The following is a 19100-nucleotide window of genomic DNA, read 5'->3' on the forward strand; positions in this document are numbered from 1 at the left end:
GCTGGTATATTATTTTGGCCTATGTTTTGGCTATTCAGTGGACCTGTATGTGCTGGTTACATATTTACTGCATACCGCACTTTGCTCTAATTGTATACAATTTTTTAATGTGTCTGTTGGTGTGTCTAATAAACTTTATATATTTTTATACGGATTTATTGTCGGATGTGCATTTATAAGGTGGTTCTAGTGACTCTCTCTTGGGCCTATACTGTTTTATGTACAAGAATATAACTACTATAATACTGCCATCTATGTACAAGAATATAACTACTATAATACTGCTCCTATGTACAAGAATATAACTACTATAATACTGCTCCTATGTACAAGAATATAACTACTATTATACTGCTCCTATGTACAAAAATATAACTACTATAATACTGCTCCTATGTAGAAGAATATAACTACTATAATACTGCTCCTATGTACAAGAATATATCTACTATAATACTGCTCCTATGTAGAAGAATATAACTACTATAATACTGCTCCTATGTACAAGAATATAACTACTATAATACTGCCTCCTATGTACAAGAATATAACTACTATAATACTGCTCCCTATGTACAAGAATATAACTACTATAATACTGCTCCTATGTACAAGAATATAACTACTATAATACTGCTCCTATGTACAAGAATATAACTACTATAATACTGCTCCTATGTACAGGAATATATCTACTATAATACTGCTCCTATGTACAAGAATATAACTACTATAATACTGCTCCTATGTACAAGAATATAACTACTATAATACTGCCTCCTATGTACAAGAATATAACTACTATAATACTGCTCCTATGTACAAGAATATAACTACTATAATACTGCTCCTATGTACAAGAATATAACTACTATAATACTGCCTCCTATGTACAAGAATATAACTACTATAATACTGCTCCTATGTACAAGAATCTAACTACTATAATACTGCCTCCTATGTATAAGAATATAACTACTATAATACTGCATCCTATGTACAGGAATATATCTACTATAATACTGCTCCTATGTACAAGAATATAACTACTATAATACTGCTCCTATGTACAAGAATATAACTACTATAATACTGCCTCCTATGTACAAGAATATAACTACTATAATACTGCTCCTATGTACAAGAATATAACTACTATAATACTGCTCCTATGTACAAGAATATAATTACTATAATACTGCTCCTATGTACAAGAATATAACTACTATAATACTGCCTCCTATGTATAAGAATATAACTACTATAATACTGCTCCTATGTACAAGAATATAACTACTATAATACTACTCCTATGTACAAGAATATAACTACTATAATACTGCCATCTATGTACAAGAATATAACTACTATAATACTGCTCCTATGTAGAAGAATATAACTACTATAATACTGCTCCTATGTACAAGAATATAACTACTATAATACTGCTCCTATGTACAGGAATATATCTACTATAATACTGCTCCTATGTACAAGAATATAACTACTATAATACTGCTCCTATGTACAAGAATATAACTACTATAATACTGCCTCCTATGTACAAGAATATAACTACTATAATACTGCTCCTATGTACAAGAATATAACTACTATAATACTGCTCCTATGTACAGGAATATATCTACTATAATACTGCTCCTATGTACAAGAATATAACTACTATAATACTGCTCCTATGTACAAGAATATAACTACTATAATACTGCCTCCTATGTACAAGAATATAACTACTATAATACTGCTCCTATGTACAAGAATATAACTACTATAATACTGCTCCTATGTACAAGAATATAACTACTATAATACTGCCTCCTATGTACAAGAATATAACTACTATAATACTGCTCCTATGTACAAGAATATAACTACTATAATACTGCCTCCTATGTATAAGAATATAACTACTATAATACTGCATCCTATGTACAGGAATATATCTACTATAATACTGCTCCTATGTACAAGAATATAACTACTATAATACTGCTCCTATGTACAAGAATATAACTACTATAATACTGCCTCCTATGTACAAGAATATAACTACTATAATACTGCTCCTATGTACAAGAATATAACTACTATAATACTGCTCCTATGTACAAGAATATAATTACTATAATACTGCTCCTATGTACAAGAATATAACTACTATAATACTGCCTCCTATGTATAAGAATATAACTACTATAATACTGCTCCTATGTACAAGAATATAACTACTATAATACTACTCCTATGTACAAGAATATAACTACTATAATACTGCCATCTATGTACAAGAATATAACTACTATAATACTGCTCCTATGTAGAAGAATATAACTACTATAATACTGCTGCTATGTACAAGAATATAACTACTATAATACTGCCTCCTATGTATAAGAATATAACTACTATAATACTGCATCCTATGTACAGGAATATATCTACTATAATACTGCTCCTATGTACAAGAATATAACTACTATAATACTGCTCCTATGTACAAGAATATAACTACTATAATACTGCCTCCTATGTACAAGAATATAACTACTATAATACTGCTCCTATGTACAAGAATATAACTACTATAATACTGCTCCTATGTACAAGAATATAATTACTATAATACTGCTCCTATGTACAAGAATATAACTACTATAATACTGCCTTCTATGTATAAGAATATAACTACTATAATACTGCTCCTATGTACAAGAATATAACTACTATAATACTACTCCTATGTACAAGAATATAACTACTATAATACTGCCATCTATGTACAAGAATATAACTACTATAATACTGCTCCTATGTAGAAGAATATAACTACTATAATACTGCTGCTATGTACAAGAATATAACTACTATAATACTGCTTCTATGTACAAGAATATAACTACTATAATACTGCTCCTATGTACAAGAATATAACTACTATAATACTGCCTCCTATGTACAAGAATATAACTACTATAATACTGCTCCTATGTACAATAATATAACTACTATAATACTACCTCCTATGTACAAGAATATAACTACTATAATACTGCCTCCTATGTACAAGAATATAACTACTATAATACTGCTGCTATGTACAAGAATATAACTACTATAATACTGCTCCTATGTACAAGAATATAACTACTATAATACTGCCCCTATGTACAAGAATATAACTACTATAACACTGCTCCTATGTACAAGAATATAACTACTATAATACTGATCCTATGTACAAGAATATAACTACTATAATACTGCTCATATGTACAAGAATATAACTACTATAATATTGTATCCTATGTACAAGAATATAACTACTATAATACTGCTGCTATGTACAAGAATATAACTACTATAATACTGCTCCTATGTACAAGTATATAACTGCTATAATACTGCTCCTATGTACAAGAATATAACTACTATAATACTGCTCCTATGTACAAGAATATAACTACTATAATACTGCTCCTATGTACAAGAATATAACTACTATAATACAGCCTCCTATGTACAAGAATATAACTACTATAATACTGCCTCCTATGTACAAGAATATAACTACTATAATACTGCTCCTATGTACAAGAATATAACTACTATAATACTGCTCCTATGTACAAGAATACAACTACTATAATACTGCTCCTATGTACAAGAATATAACTACTATAATACTGCTCCTATGTACAAGAATATAACTACTATAATACTGCTCCTATGTACAAGAATATAACTACTATAATACTGCTCCTATGTACAAGAATACAACTACTATAATACTGCTCCTATGTACAAGAATATAACTACTATAATACTGCCCCTATGTACAAGAATATAACTACTATAATACTGCTCCTATATACAAGAATATAATTACTATAATACTGCTCCTATGTACAAGAATATAACTACTATAATACTACCTCCTATGTACAAGAATATAACTACTATAATACTACCTCCTATGTACAAGAATATAATTACTATAATACTGCCCTGTATGTATGATAAACAGAGTATTCATGTACTTACTGTTCGTTTTCATTGCAGAGCTTCCCTATGGCCCAAGCTATGATTATTGGACATGGAATACCTACAATTACACAAGTGCAGGATGTGGTATTAATGTTGGATACAGATGTATCTCATACTGTCGCTGACTGTTTTTCAGTCTCTACATGGATTTGCAGTTGAATATTCATTTACGGTGTAGTTTTGCTACGCACATTCATCCCCTTCCTGCGCGGCTCAGAGACATTCATTAGATGTAATTATCCGGCGCTCTATAGAAAATTACACTGATTTATGACTTAGGTCAACAACTATGGAAATGTAATGGGATTTGACAGAGATCCAGAACATGTGCACCGTGTATGGTGGAAAGTGTTGTACCGTCACCTCCCTGAGGATAAGGGTGGAGGAACGCTCTATGGCAAGATATAGGGGATGTCTGGATCAAACACACTATTAGGGAATTTCAAGTTGAAGGACCCCGTTCAAGACCCTCATCCGTTAGTATGGACAGCTACAAAGAATGTCTCTCTTCTGGAGGACCTGGCATGTGCATTGATTGTAATACTGCCTTTCACCTGTGGAGGTGCTGCAGGGGAATTCAACACTTCCAATAGTAGCATATTCTGTAATCTGCTGTGACCCTGCTCCCTCCTGACACATCACATGACCTGGATGCAATATTTTCACTGGCTGCACTATGCTCTACAGTCTGCTGATAGTTATCTACCTGACATGGCATCAGTAAGGGCCACAGTCAGTCAGAAGCGCGTTCGCAGTGCATTTTTACTGTACAGCTGGATCTTAACACGTCTAACAAAAAGGAACTGTAGTGTCCATAGTGACCACCGTATTCATCACCTTCACTCTTTCTTTCTTTATTTCTTCTATCTGTTTATATATCTATTTATTTATTTCCTATCTATCATCTATCTATTTTTTATCCCCTTCTTTCTTTCTTTATTTATTTCTTTCTTTCTTTCTCATATCTATCTATTTATTTCATGTCCATCTATTATCTATCTATCTATCTATCTATCTATCTATCTATCTATTATCTATCTATCTATCTATCTATCTATTATCTATCTATCTATCTATTTATCTATCTATCTATCTATTATCTATCTATCTATCTATCTATCTATCTATCTATTATCTATCTATTATCTATCTATCTATTATCTATCTATCTATCTATCTATTATCTATCTATCTATCTATCTATCTATCTATCTATCTATCTATTAATCTATCTATCTATCTATTATCTATCTATTATCTATTATCTATTATGTATCTATCTCCTATCTATTATCTATCTATCTATCTATCTATCTATCTATTATCTATTATCTATTATCTATCTATTATCTATCTATCTATCTATTATCTATCTATCTATCTATCTATCTATCTATCTATCTATCTATCTATTATCTATCTATTATCTATCTATTATCTATCTATCTATCTATCTATCTATTATCTATCTATCTATTATCTATCTATTATCTATCTATCTATCTATCTATCTATCTATCTATCATCTATCTATCTATTATCTATCTATCTATCTATTATCTATCTATCTATTATCTATCTATTATCTATCTATTATCTATCTATCTATCTATCTATCTATCTATCTATCTATCTCATATCTATCTATCTATCTATCTATTATCTATCTATCTATCTATCTCATATCTATCTATCTATCTATCTATCTATTATCTATCTATCTATCTATCTATCTATCTCTTATCTATCTATCTATTATCTATCTATTATCTATCTATCTATCTATCTATCTATTATCTATCTATTATCTATCTATCTATCTATCTATCTATTATCTATCTATCTATCTATCTATCCATCTCATATCTATCTATCTATCTATCTATCTATCTATTATCTATCTATCTATCTATCTATCTATCTATCTATCTATCCATCTCATATCTATCTATCTATCTATCTATCTATTATCTATCTATTATCTATTATCTATTATCTATCTATCTATCTATCTATCTATCTATCTATTATCTATTATCTATCTATCTATCTATTATCTTTCTATCTATTATCTATCTATCTATTATCTATTATCTATCTAATATTTATCTATCTATTATCTATCTATCTATCTATCTATCTATTATCTATCTATCTATCTATCTATCTATCTATTATCTATCTATCTATCTATCTATCTATCTCATATCTATCTATCTATCTATCTATCTATTATCTATCTATCTATCTATCTATTATCTATCTATCTATCTATCTATTATCTATCTATCTATCTATCTCATATCTATCTATCTATCTATCTATCTATCTATCTATCTATCTATTATCTATCTATCTATCTATCCATCTCATATCTATCTATCTATCTATCTATCTATCTATCTATTATCTATCTATTATCTATCTATTATCTATCTATCTATTATCTATCTATCTATCTATCTATCTATCTATCTCATATCTATCTATCTATCTATCTATCTATCTCATATCTATCTATCTATCTATCTATCTCATATCTATCTATCTATCTATCTATCTATCTATCTATCTCATATCTATCTATCTATTATCTATCTATCTATTATCTATCTATCTATCTATCTATCTCATATCTATCTATCTATCTATCTATCTATCCATCTCATATCTATCTATCTATCTATTATCTATTATGTATCTATCTCCTATCTATCTATCTATTATCTATCTATCTATCTATCTATTATCTATTATCTATTATCTATCTATTATCTATCTATCTATCTATTATCTATCTATCTATCTATCTATCTATCTATCTATTATCTATCTATTATCTATCTATTATCTATCTATCTATCTATCTATCTATTATCTATCTATCTATTATCTATCTATTATCTATCTATCTATCTATCTATCTATCTATCTATCATCTATCTATCTATTATCTATCTATCTATCTATTATCTATCTATCTATTATCTATCTATTATCTATCTATTATCTATCTATCTATCTATCTATCTCATATCTATCTATCTATCTATCTATCTATCTATTATCTATCTATCTATCTATCTCATATCTATCTATCTATCTATCTATCTATTATCTATCTATCTATCTATCTATCTATCTCTTATCTATCTATCTATTATCTATCTATTATCTATCTATCTATCTATCTATCTATCTATCTATTATCTATCTATTATCTATCTATCTATCTATCTATCTATTATCTATCTATCTATCTATCTATCTATCCATCTCATATCTATCTATCTATCTATCTATCTATCTATCTATCTATTATCTATCTATCTATCTATCTATCTATCTATCCATCTCATATCTATCTATCTATCTATCTATCTATTATCTATCTATTATCTATTATCTATTATCTATCTATCTATCTATCTATTATCTATTATCTATCTATCTATCTATTATCTTTCTATCTATTATCTATCTATCTATTATCTATTATCTATCTAATATTTATCTATCTATTATCTATCTATCTATCTATCTATTATCTATCTATCTATCTATCTATCTATCTATCTATCTATCTATCTATCTATTATCTATCTATCTATCTATCTCATATCTATCTATCTATCTATCTATCTATTATCTATCTATCTATCTATCTATTATCTATCTATCTATCTATCTCATATCTATCTATCTATCTATCTATCTATCTATCTATCTATCTATCTATTATCTATCTATCTATCTATCTATCTATCTATCTATCCATCTCATATCTATCTATCTATCTATCTATCTATCTATTATCTATCTATTATCTATCTATCTATTATCTATCTATCTATCTATCTATCTATCTCATATCTATCTATCTATCTATCTATCTCATATCTATCTATCTATCTATCTATCTATCTATCTATCTCATATCTATCTATCTATCTATCTATCTATCTATCTATCTATCTATCTCATATCTATCTATCTATTATCTATCTATCTATTATCTATCTATCTATCTATCTATCTCATATCTATCTATCTATCTATCTATCTATCTATCTATCCATCTCATATCTATCTATCTATCTATCTATCTATCTATCTATCTTTGTCACGTCTCCTGTGTTATAAACCATTACTACATGACATCTCTTCTACTAATAAGCGCTCATTTCTATGATGTTCTCTTCGGATGCGGCTTTCATCTCTGGCTCCAGTGAAGCAGTAGCTGGGGATCAGGCCTCGTACCCTGCGGCCAGGAAATGTAACTTATTTTCTGAAGATACATTTGAACACTATGTTCTATTCGTCCGGCGCCAAATCAATTTCCTCTATCTCTTTCCAGCATGTAGCAGGATCGACCAAGCCGTTTATTTATGAGCCCCCATGACCCATCGAATTAATAGATTTTAGGTTTTGTCAGTTATTTAATTTGTTGCAAAATAAAATTGTTACTTTTGGAAGCTCATTCACAGCAGGAATGTATAAAGCCGCCCTGTGGTCTACAGCCTTACCGTCTGCTTAGTTCTATGTATATACTTGTGCACTGTCTTATCCACTAGTCACATGAAAGCTACATACCGATCCGGTCACTGCTGCGGCTCTTGGGGAACGCGGAGAATTGCAAAGTTTGCATCAGCAAATACATAAAATATCATACAGCAGAATTTTCTAAAAGTAGACAATTCTGAGAGACAGCCGGCCAGAAGTAGTAATTCTGAAGAACAGAATTAAAGGGGTTGTCTCCCTTCAGCAAGTGGCTTTTATCATGTATGGAAAGTTAATACAAGGCACTTACTAATATATAGTTATTATCCATATTGCCTCCTGTGCTGGCTGTATTCATTTTTCCATCACATTATACACTGCTCATATCCAGGGGTTACGACCACCCTACAATCCATCAGTGGTGGTCGTGCTTGCAGACTACAGGAAAAAGTGCTGGCCTCTTTGGAGTCCAGCACCGTGGGAGAGCACATAGGCTGATGCAAGCACGACCACAGTTGCTGAATTACAGGGTGGTCATGACCATGGAAACGAGCAGTGTATAATGTGATGGAAAAATGAATCCAGCCAGCGAAGGAGGCAATATGGAGAATAACTACATATTAGTAAGTGCCTTTTATTAACTTCCTCTCCATTAAAAATGCTATTGGCTGAAGTGAGACAACCCCTTTAAATTGGGTGAAGGTGCAGAACTGCATGACATTTGGGGAACGAGACAATTTATGGACAGTTGGCGGCTGCTGAATTACATTTGGGTGAATGCGCGGAAATGAGCATCAATTACCACTACTAAGCGGTATTTGTCCGGCCGAATCCCGCCATATTTGCCAGGTAGAGACTGGATCTTCAACAGACCCTATCATAGTCAATAGGGCCACCTGGCATCCTGGTAACATCTGGTAATACTGCATCAAGACAGCTCCAGCAGCTGTTCTCTGCTAGAACAGTCTGCCGGATCTGTGCGGACAGTATGATACAGGCCTTAAACTGGTATTATGATGCAGTAAAATGTGAATTAAACTGGTATTTTTACACAGTAATATGTCTAGAATTAAACTGAAATATCTATGCAGTAAATTGCACTAAATTAAACTGGTATATTGATGCACTAAAAATTTGAATTAAACTGGTATTTTTACACAGTAAAATGCAATATATTCAACTAGTATATTGATACAGTAATATGTGTTGAATTAAACAGATATATTGACGCAGCAAAATGTGCTGAATTTAACAAATATATTGATGCAGTAAGGTGGGTGTATTGATGCAGTATATTGTGTTGAATTAAACTGACATATTGAACTGTGCAGTTGTTCCAAGGGTGGAAAAATTACAACTGGTTATTTGAGAGAAATAAAGCACAATAGTGCAGCATATACAGCGAAATGTATGCTGTTGGAGGTGCTGGGAATATGCCTATAAAACACTTAAGAACTGGAGCTTGAGGTTTAAAAAAGGCTGGCGGTGGATTACATGAACAGCTCCAGCTGCTCTGAATGTAAAACACACACAGATTTCCTTCCCTCTCTACTGATAAAACCTGAATTTTCTACCTATTATTTTAATTTACCAAAGTGCATCCCTAAACTATCCCTGCAACACACTAAGACTGCTGGCTTGTGTATGGCACACATGTCCCCTCACGTTGCTGGCTTGTGTATGGCACACATGTCCCTTCACATTGCTGGCTTGTGTATGGCACACATGTCCCCTCACGTTGCTGGCTTGTGTATGGCACACATGTCCCCTCACGTTGCTGGCTTGTGTATGGCACACATGTCCCTTCACATTGCTGGCTTGTGTATGGCACACATGTCCCCTCACATTGCTGGCTTGTGTATGGCACACATGTCCCCTCACATTGCTGGCTTGTGTATGGCACACATGTCCCCTCACGTTGCTGGCTTGTGTATGGCACACATGTCCCTTCACGTTGCTGGCTTGTGTATGGCACACATGTCCCCTCACGTTGCTGGCTTGTGTATGGCACACATGTCCCCTCACGTTGCTGGCTTGTGTATGGCACACATGTTCCTTCACATTGCTGGCTTGTGTATGGCACACATGTCCCCTCACACTGCTGGCTTGTGTATGGCACACATGTCCCCTCACACTGCTGGCTTGTGTATGGCACACATGTCCCTTCACGTTGCTGGCTTGTGTATGGCACACATGTCCCCTCACGTTGCTGGCTTGTGTATGGCACACATGTCCTCTCACGTTGCTGGCTTGTGTATGGCACACATGTCCCCTCACGTTGCTGGCTTGTGTATGGCACACATGTCCCCTCACGTTGCTGGCTTGTGTATGGCACACATGTCCCCTCACGTTGCTGGCTTGTGTATGGCACACATGTCACCTCACCTTGCTGGCTTGTGTATGGCACACATGTCCCCTCACACTGCTGGCTTGTGTATGGCACACATGTCCCCTCACACTGCTGGCTTGTGTATGGCACACATGTCCCCTCACACTGCTGGCTTGTGTATGGCACACATGTCCCCTCACATTGCTGGCTTGTGTATGGCACACATGTCCCCTCACGTTGCTGGCTTGTGTATGGCACACATGTCCCCTCACGTTGCTGGCTTGTGTATGGCACACATGTCCCCTCACGTTGCTGGCTTGTGTATGGCACACATGTCCCCTCACGATGCTGGCTTGTGTATGGCACACATGTCCCCTCACGTTGCTGGCTTGTGTATGGCACACATGTCCCCTCACACTGCTGGCTTGTGTATGGCACACATGTCCCCTCACATTGCTGGCTTGTGTATGGCACACATGTCCCCTCACATTGCTGGCTTGTGTATGGCACACATGTCCCCTCACACTGCTGGCTTGTGTATGGCACACATGTCCCCTCACACTGCTGGCTTGTGTATGGCACCCATGTCCCCTCACATTGCTGGCTTGTGTATGGCACACATGTCCCCTCACATTGCTGGCTTGTGTATGGCACACATGTCCCCTCACACTGCTGGCTTGTGTATGGCACACATGTCCCCTCACATTGCTGGCTTGTGTATGGCACACATGTCCCCTCACGTTGCTGGCTTGTGTATGGCACACATGTCCCCTCACGTTGCTGGCTTGTGTATGGCACACATGTCCCCTCACGTTGCTGGCTTGTGTATGGCACACATGTCCCCTCATGTTGCTGTCTTGTGTATGGCACACATGTCCCCTCACTTCGCTGGCTTGTGTATGGCACACATGTCCCCTCATATTGCTGGCTTGTGTATGGCACACATGTCCCCTCATACTGCTGGCTTGTGTATGGCACACATGTCCCCTCACACTGCTGGCTTGTGTATGGCAGACATGTCCCCTCACATTGCTGGCTTGTGTATGGCACACATGTCCCCTCACATTGCTGGCTTGTGTATGGCACACATGTCCCCTCACACTGCTGGCTTGTGTATGGCACACATGTCCCCTCACACTGCTGGCTTGTGTATGGCACCCATGTCCCCTCACATTGCTGGCTTGTGTATGGCACACATGTCCCCTCACATTGCTGGCTTGTGTATGGCACACATGTCCCCTCACACTGCTGGCTTGTGTATGGCACACATGTCCCCTCACATTGCTGGCTTGTGTATGGCACACATGTCCCCTCACGTTGCTGGCTTGTGTATGGCACACATGTCCCCTCACGTTGCTGGCTTGTGTATGGCACACATGTCCCCTCACGTTGCTGGCTTGTGTATGGCACACATGTCCCCTCATGTTGCTGTCTTGTGTATGGCACACATGTCCCCTCACTTCGCTGGCTTGTGTATGGCACACATGTCCCCTCATATTGCTGGCTTGTGTATGGCACACATGTCCCCTCATACTGCTGGCTTGTGTATGGCACACATGTCCCCTCACACTGCTGGCTTGTGTATGGCAGACATGTCCCCTCACATTGCTGGCTTGTGTATGGCACACATGTCCCCTCACATTGCTGGCTTGTGTATGGCACACATGTCCCCTCACATTGCTGGCTTGTGTATGGCACACATGTCCCCTAACATTGCTGGCTTGAGTATGGCACACATGTCCCCTCACATTGCTGGCTTGTGTATGGCACACATGTCCCCTCACATTGCTGGCTTGTGTATGGCACACATGTCCCCTCACATTGCTGGCTTGTGAATGGCACACATGTCCCCTCACACTGCTGGCTTGTGTATGGCACACATGTCCCCTCACATTGCTGGCTTGTGTATGGCACACATGTCCCCTCACATTGCTGGCTTGTGTATGGCACACATGTCCCCTCACGTTGCTGGCTTGTGTATGGCACACATGTCCCCTCACATTGCTGGCTTGTGTATGGTACACATGTCCCCTCACATTGCTGGCTTGTGTATGGCACACATGTCCCCTCACATTGCTGGCTTGTGTATGGTACACATGTCCCCTCACATTGCTGGCTTGTGTATGGCACACATGTCCCCTCACATTGCTGGCTTGTGTATGGCACACATGTCCCCTCACATTGCTGGCTTGTGTATGGCACACATGTCCCCTCACATTGCTGGCTTGTGTATGGAACACATGTCCCCTCACATTGCTGGCTGAGCTCACCTGCTTCCTGATTGGCTGATCGGCTGCCTGCAATGCATTGTGGTCAACCCACCAGACAGAGCCCCATCCAGCTATCCTCTTAATGCTGTTTCCAAACCATTTTGATGGGGTTTCCATCAATTTCTAACCTTTTTTTATGAACCAGACACCCTCTCCTCTTCTGAGCAGGGGGTGCCAGGGATTCTCCCATTGACTTCCATTGTGCTCGGGTGCTCAGTAGAACACATGAGCATACCGATGTGTTAGGCACGAGCACTTTGGTGCTCGATCAACACTAATGATAAGTAATGTAATGTATGTACACAGTGACTGCACCAGCAGAACAATGAGCGCAGCTCTGGAGTATAATACAGGATGTAACTCAGGATCAGTACAGGATAAGTAATGTAATGTATGTACACAGTGACTCCATCAGCAGAATAGTGAGTGCAGCTCTGGAGTATAATACAGGATGTAACTCAGGATCAGTACAGGATAAGTAATCTAATGTCTGTACACAGTGACTGCACCAGCAGAATAGTGAGTGCAGCTCTGGAGTATAATACAGGATGTAACTCAGGATCAGTACATGATAAGTAATGTATGTACACAGTGACTCCACCAGCAGAATAGTGAGTGCAGCTCTGGAGTATAATACAGGATGTAACTCAGGATCAGTACAGGATAAGTAATGTATGTACACAGTGATTCAACTTTTTATGTAGATTATATCCATAGTAGAAGTTGACATATCCTTTAGGGTGCATTCACACGACCGTATAAATGGATCCGCATCGGTTCCACAATTTTGCGGAACGGGTGCGGACCCATTAATTTCAATGGGGCCACAAAAGATGCGGACAGCACACCGTGTGCTGTCCGCATCCGTTCCGTTCCGCAGCCCTGCAAAAAATATAGAGCATGTCCTATTCTTGTCTGCAACCGCGGACAAGAATAGGCATTCTCTATATAGCGCCTGCCATGTGGGATCCGCAAAATGCGGAAACGCACGCGGTCGGTATCCTTGTTTTGCAGAGCCGCAGTTTGCGGACCGCCAAACACTTACGGTCGTGTGAACGCAGCCTTAAGATGAAACAAGACCTGTCCGCATCTGGAACCTCCTCCACTGGATTGTAGTTGAGATCTTGCAGTAGGAATCTTATAGGGAGAATATAATGTGCATTTGAAGTCTCTCCGCAATCTACCTTCATGTTAATGTGCAGTCAGCGGGACGACCCCCATATCACCTTATACTCATATGCTCCAATGCAAAACCTGTACCAGGGCCCCCACCTTCCATGGACTCCCGATGATTCTGATGTCTTCTTATACGGGAGAGTAGCTATTGCACCCCTCAGACAGCAGGAGCAACTGCTACCTCTGATCCACCCCATAATCACCCCCCTAAATCCTACGGGAATATCTCTGCAATCCCTTAACTATCCATATTATGAGATTTTTTTATAACCCGCCATTAGGTTTGTATCCTGCCCTCCAACCACCTGCTGCAATCTTTCCTCCGAGACCCTCACGTGACTGGAGCGGTTACTGGAGAGACCCCCGGGACACGGCTGCTGCTATCACCTCTTATTAGATAGAGCTGAGATTAATGGAACACGTTGATGAAGGGAACGCCAACCTGATAGATTCATGTGTGCTGGAAGGGGGAGAGGGGGGCTAAATGCCCATCCTAAATGCAGAAAAACCTTCTTGACTTTCAAGATCTCTGCTTGCTGCCAGTAAACAGTCTAGATTACATATGATCAGAAAGCAGCAAAGGTCTGTGCAAGCTATAATTGATCCAAAATTTTACACCTAAAAAAGTGGGTGGGATTTAAAGAGGACCCGCCCCCTCCTCCTGACACGCCTGTTGTAATAGCTGCATGCCTTCCCCATGTAATAAGAATTCTGGAGCATCTATTCTTATGACTCTGTGTTGTGCTGTATTATTCCTGCTAGAAGTATATGAATGAATCGCTAGCAGTCTGCAGTAAGGGTACAGAGGGGCGGTAACCAGTTGGGGGTGTGTCCCTGCACAGTCTGACAATGGCAGCACTGATTGGATAGCGTGAGACTGTGCAGGGACACACCCCTAACTGGTTACCGCCCCTCTGTACCCTTACTGCAGACTGCTAGCAATTCATTGGACCCTGCCGGATTCAACAAAAACGCTAGTGTGAAAGTAACCCTATTTAATCTGCGAGCCCTTCTGATGTGAGGGTTCATTACAATTGTATCTAGTCTAAACAATCCTCTGTAAGCTAAACTGATACATTGTAACAGGCAGGACAGGAGGCGATCTGTGCTGGCTCACCCCACCACACACCCAGGTCAGTGGAGACACTGCCAATAGGAGAGGGGGCTAGAATGACCCTGTGCTGCCCCCCAATGGGCCCTCTAGTGGCAGAATCTATACTACATCTTCACTTGGTTATCTGAGTGAATACTCAAAAATCGGAATCCCTCTGCTGATCTATTCTGCTGGACTAAGGTGCATAAAAATAATTGAGCCCCCATTTCCTGAGGCGGTAATGACAGTTTCCACATTTTTACTGCGTCCAATAAAACTATTTGATAATGCGATTTATGCCAGAATAAAATGCTAAATGAGTTTCAGAAATGCGCTTTATCTCTAAGGTGCCAACGACGCTCAGTTCGGTAGAAATGATCCTGGATCCGGTCCATCTCTGGACGCGGATGCGATGCAGTCATTAGAGAGGATTCTTACTGCTGGCACGTGCTACAGGATGTGCAGCTCAGACGTCCCGCAGGATGGCCGCAGCGGTCATGTTTCCTCAGGTGACCGTGAGATTGTGATTATTAGATGGCGCAGACATGGACGGACCTCAGACACCAGGAATCCAGGACCAGTGATGGGCTGTGAAGGCTCCTGAATTAGGCGACTTTGAACACTCGCGTTGTTAATTCCGGTATTGAGATTCGGCAGAGGATCTCAATACCGGAATTAAACGGATCCGTTTTGATTTTGCACATCAGGAGGCATCCGTTCCGTTAGGATGCGGTTGTGTGAAAACAAAACGGAAAAAAACGGATCAGTCACTAATTACATTGAAAATCAATGGGTGACGGATCTGTTTTTAGGAGCCGTCAACATTCACTCAGGCCTAGTTCACACGAACGTGCGTGATCCGTGGCCGTATTGCAGCCCGCAAATTGCCAGCTGCAATACACGGCCACAGTTCCGTGTGCATTCCGCATCACGGATGCAGACCCATTCACTTCAATGGGTCTGAAAATCCGGAATTGCGAAACGGCCGCACGGAATGGGACCCCTCGGAAGCACTACGGAGCGCTTCCGTGGGGTTGCGTCCCGTACTTCCGTTCCGCAAAAAGATAGAACATGTCCTATCTTTTTGCGGAACGGACGGATCGCGGACCCATTAAAGTGAATGGGTCCGCGATCCGATGTGGCTGACCTACGGCCGGCGATCGTGCACGGGCACGGGTCACACACGTTCGTGTGAACTCGGCCTTACATTGTTTTCAGTACACAGGTCAGTTTTTTTCTGTTTTTATGACCGGACACAAAACCGTAGCTTGCAGCGGTTTTGTATCCGGTCGCAAAATGGAATGCTGACGGAACGGAAGACGTCCTGATGCGTCCTGAACGGATCTCTTTCCAGGCAGAATGCATGAGGACTAAACGGAAACGTTTTTTTTCTAGGTATTGAGATCCTCCGCCGGATCTCAATACCGGAAAACAACAACACAAGTGTGAAAGTGGCCAAAAACCTTCATTTCAAGCCCCGACCTCCTTACCATGTAACGCTCAAGGTATTACACCACATAACGCACAAATAATCCTACCATGTGGTAACAAAAGTATAATGCAATATAGAGATCCATAAGTAACATCATATAATGCTCAAAGAATACCACCATATAAAGCTGAAATAATTACACCATAGAATGCTCAAATAGTTACCAAATAAATATACCATATAAAGCTGAAATAATTCTACTCCTTATAATACCCAAGTAAATACTCCATATAATACTAAAATATTTACACCAGACAATAACCAACTAACTACACCATATAATACCGCAGAATTACACCACACATAGTGCCCAAATAATTACATAATATAAAGTACCCAAATAATTAGACCATATCGTGCTCAAATAATTACACCCTAAAATATTCAAACAATTACACCATATAATACCAAAATAATATACCATGTATTGCCCAAAGAATTATATACATTATAAGTGATTGAGTTGCACCATATAATACCCAAGTAATTACACAATATAATACCTAAATAATGACACCATAATATTTGCAAATAATTATACCAAATAATGCCTGAGATATAACACAATATAGTGATCAGAATATAATTCCATGCTATTCCTAAATAACACCGCCATATAATGCTTAAATACCAACGCCATAAACTGCCCGACTATTACACTGTAGAATACAAAAAACACCATCCAAGTTATCTAACCAGGGACCTGAAAGCCCCATGAATTCAGCCCTGAAGACCTCAGAAGGACCCCCGCGCTGGCCTCACACAGTCTGTCAATAAGGGACACAATTACACATCACAATGAAAATAAAATATTAATCCCTTAAGGGGAAAAAACCTAAACTTTGTTACCCAAATATTACATAAAAACAAAATTAAGCTCATGAGGTGCCAGACGACTAGATCCTGAAAAACTAATTGAAGCAGTTATTTAGTGAGTAGTAGTAATAGTACATAGACCTATTCGTATCGTCTTATGGCTAAGCCGTCATTGAACAGCCACTCCAGGGGATATTAGTGGTCATTAATGGGTTAATGACTATACGTATAACTTAAAGAAGTCCTCCACTGATTAATATTAGCACCAAAGAAGGGGAAGTCATGAGGCGACTACTGCCATGCTGCTTTACCTCTTCTCTGTTTTTCAGGACAGGGGGATCCGCTTTTTCGGACAGTCTGGTTGCTAAGTATATACTGCCTAACAACCGCAGGCTTTTCCATGGGGTTGTCAGGTAGCACATGCCTAGCAACCAGGACAAGGGATCCTGAGCAGATAATACAACTAGATACTAGAGGTAAAGGTATTGATCTTGGGGGCCACATGTGTAGGAGATGGGGTGAGGGTGCTGCTTTTACATGTACATTTCATATAATTGTTGGGCTTGCTCTATGGGATACATCTATAGACATAGCATTTTGAGGTACCGATTGAAGATCTTGGGGTGCATTTAGGTTTAGGTGGCTCACCCCTAGCACTAATACTAGTCATGTGAATAAACAACTTATGGCAGCCATACACCAAGCGATTTTGATGGCCAATAAGGCTGCGTTGTAACTGATTGGCCACAAATCGCTGGCTGTATGTGCCCCGAAAGAGTTGGCATGTTGACCTTCAGCTGGGGGAGAGCCATCAGATGTTGGTTGAGATGTAGTCTTCATCCAAGGGTGAACAAGCCCCATTTGGAAGTTGTGTCGTTTAGGTTAATTATAAGTCTAGTCTTCTGGATGGCTCTGGTAAGATGGACCTGCAGAATCGCTGTTTATTTTTTTCATTTTTTCTTTTTTTTTTCTTTTCCGGTCTACGCCATCTGTTTTTTCTTTTTTCTTTTTGTCTCCCTCATTGTGAGCTAATGGGTTGTGTTGGGTTGGGCATTGGGGGAGGAGGAACTTGAATTGGTGCAAAGGATTCGGTGATCTGCCGAATTATAGCGTTAGTTGCCCCTACTGCCCTCTAGACTTTTTCCCGAGGGAACTGCTCCTTATTTAATTGTTTGCTTTTCTTTTTTTTCTCTCTCTGGCGGGAGGAAGCTATTGTGTTTTTGTGGGTATCCATTCGTCCAAATGGCTTATTGGTTTTAGATATGCCTCCGAAATCGTATAATAGAAAGTCTGTTGGCACTTCCTCGCCGGGTGGAGGAAAGAGTAACAGCACAACAACTAGTTTGGAAAAATATCTTA

General features: G+C 38.5%; 1 protein-coding gene across 2 annotated transcripts in view; it reads right to left on the bottom strand.

Annotated features, from left to right (window-relative positions):
* CRHR2 (corticotropin releasing hormone receptor 2) overlaps positions 1-19100 on the bottom strand; it is a 325375-nt gene that overhangs the window by 18497 nt on the left and 287778 nt on the right. For both annotated transcript variants that reach the window (XM_040431314.1, XM_040431315.1), the window contains one exon: positions 4063-4123. In XM_040431314.1, the coding sequence (XP_040287248.1) occupies positions 4063-4123 (61 nt within the window). The remainder of the gene's footprint in view (positions 1-4062; positions 4124-19100) is intronic.

Source organism: Bufo bufo, chromosome 5, assembly GCF_905171765.1.
Source record: "Bufo bufo chromosome 5, aBufBuf1.1, whole genome shotgun sequence".
Classification (NCBI taxonomy): domain Eukaryota; kingdom Metazoa; phylum Chordata; class Amphibia; order Anura; family Bufonidae; genus Bufo; species Bufo bufo.